Source organism: Callorhinus ursinus, unplaced genomic scaffold (genome assembly GCF_003265705.2).
Source record: "Callorhinus ursinus isolate GAN/ISIS: 27379988/994484 unplaced genomic scaffold, GSC_fseal_2.0 scaffold42, whole genome shotgun sequence".
In the NCBI taxonomy this organism is placed as follows: domain Eukaryota; kingdom Metazoa; phylum Chordata; class Mammalia; order Carnivora; family Otariidae; genus Callorhinus; species Callorhinus ursinus.
Genome location: NW_027397104.1, coordinates 8548177 through 8567655, shown reverse-complemented (window position 1 = coordinate 8567655; position 19479 = coordinate 8548177). Strand labels below are relative to the sequence as shown.

General features: G+C 38.2%; 1 protein-coding gene, 1 long non-coding RNA gene and 1 pseudogene across 2 annotated transcripts in view; 2 read left to right on the top strand and 1 right to left on the bottom strand.

Moving 5' to 3' along the window:
• LOC141370691 (uncharacterized) overlaps positions 1 to 11087 on the top strand; it is a 12217-nt gene extending 1130 nt beyond the window's left edge. The window contains exons 2-3 of the long non-coding RNA XR_012374951.1: positions 9734 to 9895; positions 10996 to 11087. This is a non-coding gene — a long non-coding RNA (uncharacterized lncRNA). The remainder of the gene's footprint in view (positions 1 to 9733; positions 9896 to 10995) is intronic.
• The window catches only part of LOC112809613 (RNA exonuclease 1 homolog), a 42246-nt gene extending 27464 nt beyond the window's left edge, over positions 1 to 14782 (bottom strand). The window contains exons 1-2 of the mRNA XM_073881326.1: positions 14444 to 14782; positions 13922 to 14011 (exon numbers count right to left, since the gene is read on the bottom strand). Coding sequence (XP_073737427.1) covers positions 13922 to 14011; positions 14444 to 14512 — 159 coding nt within the window. The 5' untranslated portion in view covers positions 14513 to 14782. The remainder of the gene's footprint in view (positions 1 to 13921; positions 14012 to 14443) is intronic.
• LOC112809565 (large ribosomal subunit protein eL8 pseudogene) lies at positions 3272 to 4233 on the top strand (annotated as a pseudogene).
• Positions 14783 to 19479: the final 4697 nt, after the last annotated feature.

Sequence of the window (19479 nt, the reverse complement as noted above, 5' to 3'; positions counted from 1 at the left end):
AAATAAATAAATAAATAAATAAATAAATAAATAAATAAAAAAGAATTAGTCCAGTAAAGTCACTAAATAAGTAGGTAGCAACAAGGAAAACACAAAAATCTAGCAACAACAAAATATATCTGACACCAGGGTTATCACAATGTACTATTTAACCATACAGTTTTCAACAAAAAAATTATGAGTCATGTAAAGAAACAAAAAAGTATACCTCATATAGGAAAAAAAAAAAAAAAGACAAGAGAAAATGTCACTGAAGAAGTCCAGATTTTGGACTTAGTAGGTAATAGGCAGACTTTGTAAATACGTTTTAAAAATGAAGGAAACCATGTTTAAAGAATGAAAGAAAATGGTGTCTAACCACACAGAGAACAGGAATAAAGAGAAATTTAAAAAATAAAAAAAAATTAGAAGTTCTGTAGTTAAAAAGTGTAAAAATTGATATGAACAATTCACTGTCAGGGCTCAACAGGTACACTAGATGGTTATTTAAATCCACATGAGAAGTAAAGAATATTGGCAAATATAACTTTATAGGAAAATATAAAAGAATAAATGTGTTTATAATCCTTTTCTACTTTAACAATAGAATAGAGCAATAATTATAAAATTGTGTCAATAAGCTTATAATATATAATGTTGCAAACTGTATGGTAATAATGGTATAAAGGAGGGGGTAGGAAACACACTGGGAATTTTTGTATATTATTGAAATGAAGGTAGTTTTAATCTGAACTAGATTGTTATAAATTAAGATGGTAACTGTAATCCTCAGGGCAAAAACTAAGACAGTAACTAAAAATACATAGCCAAAGAAATGACATGGACATTTAAATGGTACACTGGTCTACTTAACACAAAACAAAGCATTAATTATAGAGAAAATAAGAAGACACAAGACATACAGAAAACAAATAGCAAAACAGATTATGTAAATCCTCTTGCTGGCCATTAGTTATTAAATGTAAATTGATTAAATACTCTAATTAAAAGACAGAGACTAGAAGAATTGGGAAAAATATACTTAACTGAATACTGTCTATAAGATAGACACTTTAGATTTTTTTTTTTTTTAAGTAAACTCTACACCCAACAAGGGGCTCGAACTCATGACCCTGAGATCAAGAGTTTCATGCTTTACCAACTGAGCCATCCAGGCACCCCAAGATAGACTCTTTAGATTCAAAGAACAAACTGGTTGGAAGTAAAAGAAAAAAGAAGTACTTTATAAGTAGTAAAAGATATTTGGAGTGGCTATACTAATATCAAAGTAGATTAAAAAAATTTTTTTTAATTTAAATTTTAGTTAGTGAACATAAGGTGCAATATTGGTTTCTGGAGTAGATTTCAATGATTCATCCCTTACATACAACACCCATTGCTCATCACAAAAAGCTCCCTCTTTAATACCCATCTAGCCCATCCTCCACCCACTGCCCTCCATCAACCCTCAGTTTGTTCTCTATCATTAAGTCTTTTATAGTTTGTTTCCCTCTCTCCTTTTTTCTTTTCCCCCTTCCCATATGTTCATCTGTTTTCTTAAATTCCACATGAGTAAGATAATATGGTATTTGTCTTTCTCTGACTGACTTATTTTACTTAGCCTAATATATTCTAGCTCCACTCACATCATGGCAAATGGCAAGATTTCATTTTTTTTTTTGATGGCTGAGTAATATCCCATTGTGTATATATATCACATCTCTATCCATACATCAGCTGATGGACTTTTGGGCTCTCTCCATAGTTTGGTTATTGTTGATAATGCTACTATAAACATCAGAGTGCATGTACTCCTTTGAATCTGTATTTTTGTATTCTTTGGGTAAATACCTAGTAGTTCAATTTCTGGATGGTACGGTAGTTCTATTTTAAACTTTTTGAGGAACCTCCATACTATTCTCCAGAGTGGCTGCACCAGTTTGCATTCCCACAACAGTGCAAGAGGGTTTCCCTGTCTCTGCATCCTCACCAACACCTGTTGTTTCTTGTGTTGTTAATTTTAGCCATTCTGACAGATGTGAGGTAGTATCTCATCATGGTTTTGATTTGTATTTCCCTGATGATGAGTGATGTTGAACATCTTTTCATGTGTCTGTTGGCCATCTGGGTGTCTCTTTGGAAAGTGTCTATTCATGTCTTCAGCCCATTTCTTAACTGGATTACTTGTTTTTTGGGGTGTTGAGTTTGATAAGTTCTTTACATACTTTGGATACCAACCCTTTATCAGATAGGTCATTTGCAAGTATCTTCTCAGCCCATTCTGTAGGCTGAGCTCTTTTAGTTTTGCGGATTGTTTCCTTTGCTGTGCAAAACCTTTTTATCTTGATGAAGTCCCAATAGTTCATTTTTTGCTTTTGTTTCCCTTGCCTGAGGAGACATATCTAGTAAAAAGTTGCTACAGTCAAGGTCAAAAGAGTTTCTGCCTGTGTTCTCCTCCAGGACTTTGATGGTTTCCTGTCTTGCATTTGGGTCTTTCATTTGTTTTGAATTTACTTTTGTGTATGGTATAAAAAAGTGGTCCAGTTTCATTCTTCTGCATGTTGCTGTCCAGTTTTCCCAAAACTGCTTGTTTAAGAAAATATCTTTCTGCCATTGGATATTCTTTCCTGCTTTGTTGAAGATTAGTTAACCATACAGTTATGGGTCCGTTTCTGGGTTCTTTATTCTGTTCCACTGATCTATGTATCTGTTTTTGTGCCAGTACCATACTGTCTTGATCACTACTGTAATGTAGCTTGAAATCCAGAATCGTGATGCCTCCAGTGTTGTTTTTCTTTTTCAGAATTGCTTTGGCTATTCAAGGTTTTTTTTCTGGTTCCATACACATTTTAGGATTCCTTGTTCTAGCTCTGTGAAAAATGCTGTTGTATTTTGATAGGGATTGCATTATATGCGTAGATTGCTTTGGGTACTATAGACATTTTAACAATGTTTGTTCCTCCAATCCATGAGCATGGAATGCTTTTCCATTTTTTTGTGTCCTCTTCAATTTCTTTTATAAGTGTTCTATAGTTTTTGGCATACAGATATTTAACCTCTTTAGTTAGGTTTATTCCCAGGTATCTTGAGACAAAATAATTTTTAAATAAAAGCTGTTACTAGAGACAAGAGAGTCATTCCATCAGGGAGACATAGTAATTATAAACAAATATGCCTCTAATAACAGAGCACCAAAATACAGAAAGCAAAAGTGGACAGAACTCAAGTGAGAAATAACAATTCAACATTAAGAATGGAGATCTCAAGTTTCTCTCTCCTCCAGCCACCCAAGATGCCAAAAGGGAAGAAGGCGGCCCTGGCCCCTGCTATTGTGAAGAAGCAGGAGGCCAAGATGGTGGTCAGTGCCTGTTTGAGAAAAGGCCCAAGAACTCTGGCATCAGACAGGAGATCCAGCCCAAAAGGGACCTCACCGACTTGTCAAGTGGCCCTACTACATTCAGCTGCAGTGGCAAAGGGCTACTCTGTATAAATGTTTAAAAGTGTCTCCTGCGATTAATCAGTTCACGCAGGCCTTGGACCACCAAACAGCTACTCAACTGCTTAAGCTGGCCCACAGACCAGAGACAAAGCAAGAGAAGCAGCAGAAATTGTTGGCCCAGGCTGAGAAGAATGCTTCCAGCAAAGGGAATGTCCCCACTAAGAGGCCTCCTATCCTTCCAGCTGGAGTTAATACTGTCCCCACGTTGGTAGAAGACAAGAAGGATCAGCTCGTAGTGATCCCACATGATGTGGGTCCAGTTGAGCTGGGTGTCTTCCTGACTGTCCTGTGTTGTAAGATGGGGATTCTCTACTGCACTAACAAGGGCAAGGCCAGGCTGGGGCATCTGGTCCACAGGAAGACCTGAACCATTGTTGCCTTCACATAGGTTAACTTGGAAGACAAAGGAGCTCTAGCTAAGCTGGTGGAAGCCATCAGAACAAATTACAGTGACAAATATGATGAGATCTACCACTCTGGGGAGGCAACATTGTGGGTCCAAAGTTGGTGGCTCACAATGCCAAGTTGGAAAAGGCAAAGGCTAAAGAACTGGCCACCAAACTGGGTTAAGTGCACACTGTTGAATTATCTGTACATAAAATAAAAAGTTCTTTTTCAGCCAGTGTCAAGGAAAAAAAAAAAAGAGAGAGAGACACTTCAATACTCTATTTCAATAATGGAAACAAGTCAGATGGTGAAGAAAATAGAATATTTCAACAACACTATGAATCAACTACCCCTAGTGGACATCTATAGAACACTCCATGCAACAACAGAATATATATTCTTCTCAAGCACACATGGAACATTTTCCAGAACTGATCTTGTGTTGGGCATAAAAAAATCCTCAATAAATTTAAAAGGATTTAAATCATACAAAGTGTGTTCTCTGACCACAATGGTATTATATTACAAGCCAACAATAGGAAAGTTGGGAAATTCACAAATATATGGTAATTAAATTATATGACAGGGCAAAGAAGAAATCACAATGTAGAGTTAAAAACTGAGATGCATATAAATGGAAACACAACATAGCAAACCTTTTGGGATACAGCTAAAGCAGTGATTAGAGAACAATTACTATTGCAAATGGCTTTACTAAAAAGATCTCAAATAAATAACCTTGCCTTCCATCTTAAACTACAATTTTAATAGCAAACCAAACCCAAAGAAAGTAGTAGGAAGGAAATAATAAAGAGTGGAAATAAATGAAATAAAGAATTTCCCAAAAGAGAGAGAACTAACAAAACCAAAAGTTGATTCTTTGAAAAGATCAACAAAATTGACAAAACTTTGGCTAGGCTGACCAAGAAAAAAAAGAAAGAAAGCTCAGATTACTAAAATCAATAATGAGAGAGGAGGCATCAGTACAGAACTTACAAAAATAAAAAGAATTATAATACTATGAACAACTATATACCAACATATTAGAAAATTTAGATGAAATGGGAAATTCTAGAAAAAATAAAACCTCCTGAAATTGACTCAAGTATACACCAAGAGATGAATTATTAAAAAGAAATTCCTACAAGCCCAGACCTCACTGATGAATTCTCCCAAATATTTAAAGAATTTTTTAAGAAGGAATTAATAGCAACCATTCATAAAATCTTCCAAAACATAAAAGAGGGAACACTTTCCATCTCATTCTATGAGGCCATTATAACCCTGAGACCCAAAAAAAGAAAGTTACCACAAAGAAAACTATAATGTCCATCAATAGAGGAAAAAAATGTGGTATCACATGTAATAAAATATTATTCAGCTTTCAAAAAGAATGAAATTCTGATATGTGCTACAACATGAGTCAACTTTGAAAACATTATACTAAGCCAACAAAGCCAGACACAAAAGGACAAATACTGCATGAGTCCACTTAGATGAGGTACCTGGAGTAAGCAAATTCACAGAGACAGAAAGTAAAACAGAAGTTACCTGGAGCTGGGGGCAGAGAATGACAAGTTATTCTTTAATAGATACAGAGTTTATGTTTGGGATAAAGAAAAAACTCTGGAAATAGTGATGATGGTTAAACAACACTGTGAATGTACCTAACACCACTGAATTGTGCACCTAAAATGGTTAAAATGGGAAATCTTACGTCACGTATATTTTATCACAATAAAAACAACAGTAATATTTTAAAAAGAAAATTACAGACTGGTGTCTGTTAGATCTGATTAATACTGACATGAAAATCCTCAATAAAATTCTAGCACACTGAATCCAGCAACATAAAAAAGGATTATACACCATGACCAAGGGGGTTTATCCAAGAAATGCATTAGTTTAAGATAAAAACAACATACACACACACACACACACACACACACACACACACACACACACACACCCAAAACCAAAACCAAAAACCAACCCACAACAATATAATATACTACATTAATCGAATACAGGACAAAAACCATATGACATCTCAAGAGATAAGAAAAATGTATTTAAGAAAACTCAACATGGGGGCGCCTGGGTGGCTCAGTTGGTTGAGCAACTGCCTTCGGCTCAGGTCATGATCCTGGAGTCCCGGGATCGAGTCCCACATCGGGCTCCCTGCTCAGCGGGGAGTCTGCTTCTCCCTCTGACCCTCTTCCCTCTCGTGCTCTCTATCTCTCATTCTCTCTCTCTCAAATAAATAAATAAAATCTTAAAAAAAAAAAAACAAAACTCAACATGATAAGACACTTAACCTAGGAATAGAAGGGAACTTTCTCAACCTGATAAAGGACATGTAAAAATAAAACATCCCACAGTTACTACTGTACTTAATGGACAAAGACTGAAAGCTTTCCCTTTACGGAAAAGGAACAAGACAAGGATGCCCCCTCTTACCACCTCTCCTCAATATTCTACTGGAAATATGTGCTAGGGAAATTAGGTAAGAAAATGAAATAAAATGTATCCAGATAGGAAAGGAAGAAGACTGTCTCTATTTGCAGATGATATGATCTTGTATAAAGAAAATCCCAAGGAATTCACTAAAAAATAATACAATAAACAGGTACTGCAAACTTTCAAGATACAAGATAAAAATTATCAATTGTTATTTTTATATGCCAGCTATGAACAATCTGAAAATAAAATTATAAAAATAATTCCATTTACAATAGTACTAAAAAGACTGTAACACCTAAGAATAAATTTAACAAAAAAGTTCAAGACTTGTCTGAAAACTATGAAACACTGTTGGAAGGAATTAAAAGACCTAAATGGGAAGACATTCCATGTTCATGGTTCACAAGACTTAATATTGTTAAATGGCAATCCTTCACAAACTGATCTGCAGATTCAAGGCAATCAAAACTGTAACTCAGTATTTTTATAGAAAATATATAAGCTGAACCTAAAAGCTATACGTAAATGTCAGGGACCAAAACAGTTTGAAAAATTTAACAAATTTGGAGGCGTCATGGTTCCAACTTCAATACTTACTACAAAACTACAGTAATGAAGATTGTGTGGTACCGGCACAGGGTAGAAATAAGACCAATGGAATAGAATCTGAGTCCAGAATTTATGGCCATTTATATTTAATATTTATGATCAACTTTGTCAAAAGACAAAGATGACAAGAAGATAAAGGGGGGAAGAATAGTCTTTTCAACTATGTGCTATGACAACTGAATATCTGTTGCAAAAATCATCTAAAAAATGGATCATATACCTAAATGTAATAACTAAAACTGTAAAACTCTGAGAAAAAAATAGGAATAAATTTTTGTGATTTTGGTTTCTTAGATAGGATACCAAAAGCACAAGGAACAAAGAAAAACAAATGAATTGGAATACATCAATATAAAGAACTTTTTTACTGCAAATAATACCATCAAAAATTGAGAATCCAATGCAAAGAAAAAATATTTCCAAATGGTGTATCTAAGAGACTTGCATCCAGAATATATAAAGATCTCTTAAAACTCAATAAAAAGACAAATAATTCAAAATATGTGCAAAGGAGCTCAACAGACATATCCAAGAAGATATCTAAATGGCCAATAAGCACATGAAAATATGTTCAATATCATTAGTCATTAGGGAAATGCAAATCGAAATCACAATCAGATACCATTTCATGCCCACTAAAATCAGGCTACACAAAAAGACAGATAATAACAAGCACTGGTGAGGATGTGGAGAAACTGGAATCCTTCACATTGCTGATGGGCATATACAACACTGCAGCACTCTAGAAAACAGCTTGGCAGTTCCTCTAGAAGTTAAATATGGAATTGACATATGACTCAATAATTCCACTCCTAGATCTATCAAGAGAAATGTAGTCATTTGTCCATGCAAAATCTTATAATGTCCATTTACATACAAATGTTCATTATTAATAGCCAATAAGAGGAAATAACCCAAATGTCCATCTACTGATGGATGGATAGGTATATACATAAAACAGTATTATTCAGCAAGAAGAAATTAAGTAATGATAACATGCTACAAAACGGATGACCCTTGAAAACAATATGCTAAGTGAAAAAATTAAGCTGGTCACAACAGAACCCCATATTATATGACTCCTTCCTCTAGAAATGTTCAGAATAGCAAATTATAGACAAAGTAAATGAGTGGCTGCCTAGAGCTAGGAGATATGGAGGGCTGGGGAAGTGACAGCTAAATGGCACAGGGGATCTTTCTGGGGTGATGGAAATGTTTTAAAATTGCTTGTAGTGGTTGTACAAGTGCCTGACTTGACAAGTATATTAAAAGTCACCGGAATGTGCACATTAATTGGGTGAATTAATAGGGTATGTGAATTATATCTCAACAGAGCTGCTAATAAAAAGAATTCTTGAGTTCTTCCTCACTCTTAATACAAGAGCCTGTTAAGATGACAACTTCACTTACATCCCAAATGTCTCTAGCACCTGGCAGCTCCCTGCTTTGTGAAGCAGCAATTTTATGGGCAGCCGATCAGTTATAAAGGTCTTCCTCCTAAGTGATGTGAAATCGGGCTCTTGTTGCATTCACTCATGGTTCATTTTATAACCTCCTAGAGCTGGGGCACCTGGGTGGCTCAGTCAGTTAGGCAACTGCCTTTGGTCAGGTCATGATCTCAGGGTCATTGTATTGAGCCCTGCGTCAGGCTCCCTGCTCAGCAGGGAGTCTATTTCTCCCTCTGCCTCTGCCCCTCTCCATTCCCCCGCTCATGCTCTCTCTCTCTCTCTCAATCTTTAAAAAAAATTCAAAATACAACCTCCCAGAGCAATGGGAATTAGCCTCAATCAGAAGCCTGATGGCACCAAGTCCAATTCTAGTGCTCAGACATGTGTTTGTCTAATAGTATTTAAAAGAAATTTTAACAGAACAGTGCTTGAAAGATTAGAATTCCATAAATATTGGGCTTGAATTGCCAAACTGCAATAATCAGATGGAGCTAAGTAGTGTCTCTCCCCTTCAGACTGCACTCATTCTGTGTAGTGAGCCATAGTTCCCTGACTCCTTATTACTCACACAGTCCACACTGGTTTTTGAAGATGCACATGGGGACAGGAACTATAGTTCTTGCTACTGATTTGAAAGGTTTCATTTTGGAAAAAAGGTTTTGAGTAGGATTTGCAAACACAAATGCCTCCAAGAGACCAGGCCTGGCCCTTAAATAGGAGTAAATAGATGTATATAATAGGGAGTAGTGGGGACTGTGGTTCACTCAACAGTATATGCCCTATATAAAGGAGGGGAGACACTACTCAGATTAATATACTATTGGCCTTGATAAGAAAAGTATGGGACTAGGCCAGTTTTTATCACTAGAGTCACCAGGATACTCTTCACAACTTAAAAAAAGGGGCGCCTGGGTGGCTCAGTTGGTTAAGCGACTGCCTTTGGCTTGGGTCATGATCCTGGAGTCCTGGGATCGAGTCCCACATTGGGCTCCCTGCTCAGCAAGGAGTCTGCTTCTCCCTCTGACCCTCTTCCCTCTCGTGCTCTCTATCTCTCATTCTCTCTCAAATAAATAAATAAAATCTTAAAAAAAAGAAGACCAGTAAAGTCCTCCAGGAACTGGTCCCACAGCCTGGTTTTGAAAAAGAAGTGAAAAGAAAATTAATGAAGTTGTTTGCTAATTGTGCCCCGTGAGTTTTTTTATTCAGTGTAATAGTCACAAAGTATGTGTATCTTCAGACATACTTTACTATTCAGTACTGACCTTCTTAAGAGCCTCATCCTCTGTTTTATAAACTCGCAAATACTTCTCAACAAAGAGGCTGACATAGCGTTGTCTTACTTCCTCAGGGACTTTGGAAGAGGCTTCTGGTGTGACCAAAGCCCGCTTCCGATGAGCCGCCTTGTATTTCGGCATCTTGTTAAATACAGAATTGTTGGTGGGAGAAAAGAAAAACATGTATTTTGTTTAACATTCTTACTATATGTATGAAAGAAGTAAAACTCTCTTAGGTAAGTTCTATAGTAGTTAGATTAAAAAATAATTTCAAGTTTCAAATTCATTAAAAATAGAATGATACAAGGCATAAAATGGCCTGCACTCACAAAAGTCTGCCATGAGACTGTGGAGTCAGGGCTGCACCCTGTGTGTACCCCACTGTAGCTGACCTGAGCACTCAATTCCTCTCTCGACTCCCCACACCTGGAATCTTCGAGCTCTGATGTGGTCCTCCACTCAGCAAATAGGAATGTTTGTCACTTACCCATTCTTAAAACCAATACAGGCCCCAATGTCAGTTACCATTTCACAAAGAAAAATGCTCAGACTTAAATAAAATTTATGAAGGATTTGTGCCTACTCAATATTAACATGATGCCAGCTATCAAAAATTTTAGCATGCCTTTTGAAGAACTTATAAAGACAATGAGAGCTCTAAAATCAGTTAATCTGCCTGACTTTGGGAAGGGGGAAGCCAATGTTACACTTCTCTGGAGTTGTTGATGTTTCTCTGGAGGGAGAAAGCCTTAAAACTGACAGGTAGTTTTCTGCTGAAGAATACTTAGTAAACAGAAAAAAAAAGTAATTTCCACAAATAGGAGAAAAATAACTAAAGAGGGAAGGTTATACTACCGTATCACTGATAGCATTATTTACTGAAGGTCTGCCTGCTTCCCCAACCCCTTCATATACATACACATGGACACCCCTCACTGGATGTTTCTTGAAAGGTATATTCCAATGTGAAACTTTCCTTTGAAAAAACTGTAGGAGTCTTAAATTCATCCAAGCCACAGAGGTTTTACATCTAAAAATATGCCTAATATTTCTAAGAACAGGATCAACAAAATAGCTGAATGTGACATGCAGACACAAATCCCATCATAAAATGAAAATAACTGGAAGCTGAAACTTCTCTCTGGGGTCTGGCATTTATCTGAAGAAGGGATCTCCAGAAAAAAATAATAGAAGCACTCTCCTAGGGGCTCTATGTATATACAGGAAAGCTGGTTATTAGAAATAAAATTCTGGTCTTCAGACTTAGTTTATAATACCTTTATAGGAAAAGTAGCAATATTTTTCATAGGAATGTGTGATCTGCTTGGCTTTGCAGTTGGCTTTTCCCTTGATAGAACCACATCCAGATGAAGGCTATTTGATGTAAGTGAATTTTCTAAGAAGTTTTAATGAACAAGGAAAAAAAAAGGTAAGTTTTAATGGCATTAGCCTCAGATGATTAGAGTTTATTTTAATGATCAATTCAAGGTTTCATAATACTTCCTTTACAGACTATTCTTTTCTTGAAACAAAATGTAAACACAAAAAAAATCCCAATAGATAATCCCAATAGAATCTAGAACAAATTTAGACAATTTATAAAGCTATTCACTCCACATAGACATGCTTGCAAAATATTACCTCTATGACTTAGCACTCAGGGATAAATAGCATAAACAATTTAATTATCATGCTAATCATATTATTTCACATAAAGTTCCGTGTCAGCGACTCAACTATAATCGGTAATATGTGGACTTCATAGGAAAGGTTTTTTAAAATAAGGTAAAATTCCGGGGCGCCTGGGTGGCTCAGTCGTTAAGGATCTGCCTTCAGCTCAGGTCATGATTCTAGGTCCTGGGATGGAGCCCCACATCGGGCTCCCTGCTCAGTGGGAAGCCTGCTTCTCCCTCTCCCACTCCCATTGTTTGTATTCCCTCTCTTGCTGTGTCTCTCTCTGTCAAATAAATAAAATCTTTTTTAAAAAAAAAATAAGGTAAAATTCCATTTAACTGATTTTTCTCATACCTTCTGAGGCTTTCCTATGGGTCTGAGAGATCGGACACACAAATATCATTTTCTTCTGTTCTGAAGGGGCAGCAAGAAAAGCCTGCCCACTCTTTATGTCAGCCATTATCTGCACTGCCTCTTGTTGGGCCCGAAGGATTGCAGGGTGACTAATTAGTGGGGGAACGGTCTCCCTCAATGGGCTAATGATCTCTTTACTGGTTGGAACCTAGAAAGCATCAACAGAAAACACAGAGAAATGATTTTAAAATTTGAGAAGACTCATCATTTCACTTTCCCTTTCTGCACAAAGGCTTTTGAAATGGACTACATTTATAATACCCCATGTAATACAACACACATGTAAATGGAGTATTCCCAGAAATAAACTGAGAAGAAAATTGAACCTTTTAAGCATATAATACAAGAAAATTTTCTTGAAATAAGAGAACACATTAATTCTCCTATGAAAATGACACTTAACTTTGTATGCAGGCAAAAATGTGAATAAAACAGCGAAGAGGAAGACCTATCCTACCAAAGGTCCTGGAATTGAAGGAAGGAGTTCTTTAGGTCACCAGGCAAAAGTATCAGTGACGCATAAGGGGAGAAACAGCAGGCTAGCCTCAGACTTTTCTACAGCAACATCCAGTACGAGAGAAAACAACGCCAGAAAGGATGTTCAGCTTGATTGGTAACAAAAGAAATGTCATACAAAACAAGGAAATAAAATTTCACCCAGACTGACAGTTTTTTTTTTTTTAAATAACACCCATTTTTGGTGATTTGTAGAACAGGAACCCTGAAACCCCTATAGGACTGTACCTCGTTACAACTCTTCTGGAAGGTAATATGGCAACATACTTTTAAAATGTTAAAACTCTATCTTCCTTTGTCCTGTTATTTCCATTTCTGAGAATTTAAGCAGGAAAAAAAATTTTAAGGGGGAAAAGTAAAAATATTAGCTTCCAAAAATTTTTTCCTAAGAGAAGGGGAAAGAAACTACTTAAGTAGGTACCTATATATCTGACTCCATACTCCGTATCTCCATTCCACAGATAAAGAAAATGAAGCTCAGAGAAATTAAATAACTTGCACAAGGACATCTAACTATTCTGCAAAGAACCAGAATCCAGGTTCTTATTTGGGACTTGGAAGCACAAACTCTATTTATGCCAAGCAGAAGTCCAAGTAATACAGAGAATACAGTAATACAGAGAATAGAGCTGAGAAATAGGGTTGGTTAAATGGCACTTTTTAACCGAAAAGTGATAAAGGAATACTTCTCACAGCACTGCCTCCTTAACTTCCTTACATGGAATGTCAAAGAACTTCAGCACATACAATGTTACAAGAGGTTTAAAGGACTTTGAAAATCTACAGTTCGTTCCCCTTATTCACAGCACTTGCTGTTCTACGGAGTCCCACAAACAACGAATCGGGAAATACTAAACCATGGCTCCCAGGGCAAACATAGAGTTAGGTTCAAGAGAGTCTCCTGTCCCATTCCAGTCAATAACCTAACCTTGTTTTATGTGTGTTTCTGTTTAAAGACTCTTTACTTAGTATATATTGCTGACTCATGAACATTGAACTCCTGGTCAACAGCACTATAACTCATGCCTACACAGAGCTTATCTAACTCATCGCCATTGTGAGGCACATCACAGGCTTCTCGATCTCAGGAACACTAGACAACCCTATACTTGGGGGCCACTTGAACCAGCAAAATCACCAACAAACACCGCAAAAATGCAAAGAACGTGGCACTAAATAGATTGAGAAAAGGACATATGTTAGCAGTAGGACAGCTGAAACAAGAAGGTGGTATTACCTTGTTCAACCTTAGCTGGGAATGTGCATGTGAGGCAAATTTTTTTTTTTTTTTTTTGCCATTATGCTGGCTGACAAAAAACCACATAAACACAAGTCTTGATTTTAAGGTTACAAATTAACTTCAATAGGTGAATTCGCAAATACAGAATCTGGCAATAATGAGGATCAACCATAGCAATTTATAGTTAAAAAGCTATGCATTAACAACATATCTGCTTTTAATGAAAATGTTACATAATGGGGAAAAAATGAAGGATGCAGAAAATGCTTACAAGTAGGAATCAACTTATTGAGTGTCCACTTGTGCCCCCAGGTGGATAACAAGACAGTAAGTAATGGAACATACTTAAAGCTCAAAATGACAAGGCATGCACTTTATAAAATAATGTGCCCCACAAGGGAGGAACTAAATAACTCACATCAAACTTGGCAATGTGTGCAATTCTCTTTTTTGGTCCAGAAATGTTTTGATAATACAACATCTCAAATTCCATTTGCTTTCCTGAAGCCTAGTGGGAAAAAGATAAGAATTATCCAATTTCAGCAGAATAAAGGCAAATCTAGCATTTTTCCTGAAAAGCCACAGGAATTCAAGCTACAAATACGGGGCAACTTATTAAGAAATAATTCACAAAAAAATAATTTGAATCACTTGACATGCATAAACTACTATAGAAGACTTCTCTAAGTTGGGAAATCAACTATAAATTGCTGTTTGTACTACTATGGCCTCTGGAATCTGTCAAGTCTACAAAACACTATATCCAGCCAATTATCAAGGTTTTTCCCTTGTCATTCCAATATATTACTGATCACAAGTATTAGAATATATATATCATATAAATGTTATATAATTAATATTCCTACAGAGTTCAGAATAGAGTATGTATTTAAGGGAAACTCCTTTAAATTTAGGAAAAGGATTAAAAAAAAAAACTGACCTGTTTAGTAGTCTCTCTACAAGCTTTACTTTCTGTGAACTCAGTGAAAATTCGAAGACATTCCTTCATAGTGTCATCTGAATCAGAGGGAGTGTCCTCTTCAGTATGCTCCTTATCAAAAATCAAATTCAACTAATTTGCTGTCTTCAAAAGTAGTGAACTCCTGACTATTGTCTTGTCTTTTCAGCACTTTGTCTTCTGCACACTCATCTGAGTAAGAGATTTGGGGCTGGGTTGAATACCAACATTCATTTTCCTCATTTTGAGCAACATAAATTGTTTTTACGTATTTTTTGCTCCGTGGATAACTCTCATTACAAATTCTGTTCTGTATTTCTTTGTCACTGAGAGGTGCACAAGGTATGCTTTCTTCTGAAACACGGACATAGTTTTTCTCACCACCAAAGCTTCCCGTCTTAGAAATGTGGTTTTTAACACCATACAAGTTTACGTTACTTTTAATATCTAGTGAGCCTTGCATGAGCCATTTTGGTGGTTCTAATTTGTTACCATCATCTATTTGTGTGGTTAGTTGGGTTTTCTCTAGTTTTTCCACTTCTGTGCCACTAATTTGAAGATTTCTCTCCTCTGAGGACATTATATGTAACCTTTTGTCCATATTCTGATATTTGAAACCTCTCAAAGGTTTAGACTTTTTAGAAATAGGCATGACTGGAGGTACATCCATTACAAGGTCATCTTCATCAGATTCTTGAAGATTTATCGTAATTCTTATTAGTGAAACATAAGGTCTTTGGCTCTCCTGGGACTTGTGGCAATTTTCCCCCACAGATTTTTTCAAGTGGCAGAGGTGCTGTCTATCATTCTCATCCTGCCTGGCTTTCGATGTGCCAAGCAGCCCTGCAGAATAATTGAGCAAGGGATCATATTCAAGATCTGTTGCTGGACATTTGTGGTCCAGCACATACTTTCTAGGCTGACTCTCTTTGTTCTTTGATGGTTCATTCCACTTTTCCTTTGGAAGAAGGCTATTATATTCAAGAAAATCTTGCCTCAAATTTGTGTCACTCGAGGCAATGTGGCTTCGCGGTAGTTCTTCAAGCGTTAAAGTAAACTTGGAGAGCCTCTTTTGCTTTTCTTCAACCTCAGTCTTGACAGATTCAATTTCTTTGTTGAGCCTCTCCAGTTCTTCCATAGTTGTGTCTAGTTTTGTCAATGGAAGATGAGTTCTATCTTTAAAAATCACCTCAGGTAAAATGCAGACTCCGGAATATCCTGGACAGGTAGTTTACTATCAATAGGACATTAACTCCTCCAAACCCAGCCATTAACACACTATTGGTTCTTAGAATCAGAATGAGAAGTCAAGGACTAGCTCTCTGTACGTCTTTCAAATGTCAAGCCCATCTCCATGACTGATTAAATAACATCCGTGCCTCATTACTAGAGTGATCATATATCAGTGGGGCAGGCCAGGTTTACACATAATTATTAAACTGTGTCAAATGTGATACAGTTTGGATATACCCCATTCACCTTATTATTTACCACCCAGTGACAATTTGAAGAGTTCAAACAGCTGAATGCGACTTACACAGAACTGCACATAGTTTCATACACCAATACATCTTGGTTACAAGAAAAAGTTAATTAAAGCCCCCGTCTCTCCTAAATTCAATGGGCCTCAAAATTCTCATTGAGGTCCCTGGTATTTTACTGATTGCCTCAAACATAAAACACCCCCTCCCCAACATACATTATAAAAGAAATCTTTAAAAAAAAAAATTCAGTCAATAGAACAGAACTCCAGAGCAGTTTTGGATTCACGCTCCTGAGGAAAAACCAGGACAGTAACAAGAGAGAAGCCTTGCAGTAATGACTGTTCACAGCACCTGGCCGCTCCTTCCTGACTTTTAACTAAAGAAATCACAAGTTTCTTCCCTCTTTTCAAGATACACTTTCCTCTGTCATTTATGGGATAATTTACACACCTCTCTCTTCTCTCAAGAGATTTCAGATTTCAGAGGGGTCCCAATTTATGAAACTCTGAATTTATTTTAGATAAGCCCCATGTTTTGGTAACACACACATGCTTCTTCTTAACACAATGAGCACTGTCTTGGCTCAACAGCCTTTCGTTTTCTATTAAGAAATTAACTCTGGGGCGCCTGGGTGGCTCAGATGGTTAAGCTTCTGCCTTCGGCTCAGGTCATGATCCCAGAGTCCTGGAATCGAGTCCCGCATCGGGCTCCCTGCTCCTTGGGAGCCTGCTTCTCCTCTCTCTCTCTCTCTCATGAATAAATAAATAAAATCTTTAAAAAAAAAAAGAAATTAACTCTGCTGAAATCTAAAACAATGTGTTACAGAAGTGTGTGGCATTTGAGTGGAGGAGGGAGGGAGAAGGCAAAAGGCAAGCACAAGAATGAGAATTATCCTAGGATCCAAACAAACGCCTGGATCAAATTTCCCTTTAAATACACTTGGGCAGGCGACTAACCTCTGGATAACCAGCCAGAATTGCATTTTAGCATAAGCTGGGTTTTATTTGGTTGCTTTGATTCAGGAAAGGCTGTTTAGGCACTGCTTTGGTGGCGCTATTGAAAATAGGGAGATTATACTTTCTCTCCATGTCACCAGTTAAAAAAAACCTTTTTTCTCATCAGAAGCTACATTTAGGGAGCTGATTTTGAAGTTTGAAGGCACACGTTAACAATCTTCGCTCAGGTTAGAAGTGACTGAGAGGAGTTCCTCTGGATTGTAAATACTTTCTGCTCCAAAGGGGGTGCTACCCTATCTCCTTTCACCAGAGCATACAAAACCCCTATAGTAACTCCACAATGGGGATGGGTGGCAAGGAGGGAGGTGAAGACCACATAAGTCCATCTCACAGCCAGCAAACCTGTGCACGCCTTTCTAGGACCCCGCGCTCCAAGAGCTGGCATCTGCCAGTCCACAGCAAGGAGACCGCTTGCTCAGCGCCCGGCTCGCCGATCCTGACCACGTGACTTTGGCCCCGCCCCGCGCGCAGCTGCGGGCGGAGCCGCTCACGTAGAGGGGGGCGGGTGCGCACAGCGCTTGGTTACTGTGGCGGAGGTGCTCCCTTCTCCCGACCCCGGGAAGAGAGGTTCTTAAGACAGCCAGCCCACTCCATCTTCCCAAACATTACTGCCCCACCTCCCCCAGGTTCCGGGAATCTTGCCACCACCCAAAAGGCCTGAGAAAAACGCTCCCAGTTAGAACCCCCATAGCACCCTTTCTGTTTGGCAGATCTCAGGACATACCACGGGAGAAAGTATAAAGGTTGGCACTTAAGGCTCCTGATCCTGGGGGTGTGATGGGGGGAGATTTAGTCTTGGGGACTCTGGGACAACTTGGTTCCTCAACCACCACCCCCCCACCATAACTTGACTGCACGTTACATGGTATCTGCCAGCTATCTCCACTGATGAGAAGACAATTTCTAAAAATATGGTTAACATCTCTTTGGGCCAGTTTAGCCATAGTAATGCTATAGTGATTAACTTTCTCACTCTATAATACTTTTTTAAGTACTGGAGAGAAGTTGGGTGATTGAAATGTGACTTACACCTATTTCTGATCAAGGAAATTCTCGACACCTCTCAAGGGTGGGTGGAGAAAACAGGTGGGAATGGTTGGTAGTCAATCCCTCCTCAAGCCCACCTGACGTTCTTTCCACGAGCTCTTTCTCACCCGTGGATTCAACAAGGCTCCTCCGCACCTCTAGTACTCCCAAGCAGCTGCAACCACCTGCCTCACTCCGTTCCCACCGCTTGTCCTGGTGTCTGAACTGGCAAAACAAACGCTGGTACAGACCCCCGGTATCGTCAAAAGGGCACGGAAAATGGCAAAAGTAACCCGCAGAGGGTAGCATGGGCCACTGCTCAAGATCACCCCCACTGGCTCAGGAACTCTGCCCACTACCAGCTAGATCTGAGGTGAGCTGCCGGGCCACTTCTTTTCCCTCAGGAGTCAGTCTTATATAGTCCATAGCTACTCAAAGGCGGAGCTTCCGAGCTTTCGCAACCAATGGTGAGACTGGGGCTGGAGTCAGGGCGGAAATCAGAGATGGAGCAAATGACTCTGAGAATGGTTGGTAGGGGACCTGGCAGGTGAGTGTAGAGAGTCCGTCTGTCCTCCGTGGGGAAGGTTTCTAGAGACCTAAGCTAGAAGTAGGGAAAGCAATTTCCCAAGAGCTAAAAGGACCCTTAAGGAATCTCCTGCCCTATGTGAGGCCTACCTTGCTCCTGACAACCTCCTTTGACTTTTGTTATATTTGACTAGTAACCTTCATGGATCACTGAGAGAACCTCGCTTTGGAAGCACATCTTAGCTTTGCCCCTCTCCAGCAGGTGATCTTAGGCAGAGTATCTGATTTACCTGATTTTCCATTTCTTGATCTGTGAAAGAAACGTGCCTTTCAGTGTGATGTGATGTACCAAACCGCCTAGCATAAAGGTGAGAATTTACGAAGGCGATAAAACCTATGTTCTCTACCCCCACCCCCAGCTCCACACATATCCACAAACGATCTGATGCATATTCCCCAAATCCTTCCAGTTGAAACTAATTCCTCAAAGGGAAACAATATTCATATTCCATTGGTCTTTGAAACTGAAATACTCCTGGGATGGATGGCCTCATAAGTGACTGATAACTCGATGACTTTTAAACAAGAATGCTAGGAGTCTTGTAGGGATCTGAAAGGGCACCTGCACCCCAGTGTTTATAGCAGTAATGTCCACAATAGCCAAACGATGGCAAGAGCTCAGATGTCTATTGACAGATGAATAAAGAAGATGTATATACACACACACAATGGAATATTACTTAGCCATCAAAAAAAATGAAATCTTATCACTTGCAAGGGTATTATGCTAAGCAAATACATCAAAGACAATTATATGATTTCATTCATATGTGGAATTAAAAAAACAAAACATGGAATCATAGGGGAAGGGAGTGAAAAATAAAATAAGACAAAATCAGAGAGGGAGACAAACCATAAGAGACTTAACTATAGGAAACAAACAGGGTTGCTGAAGGGATGGTGGGTG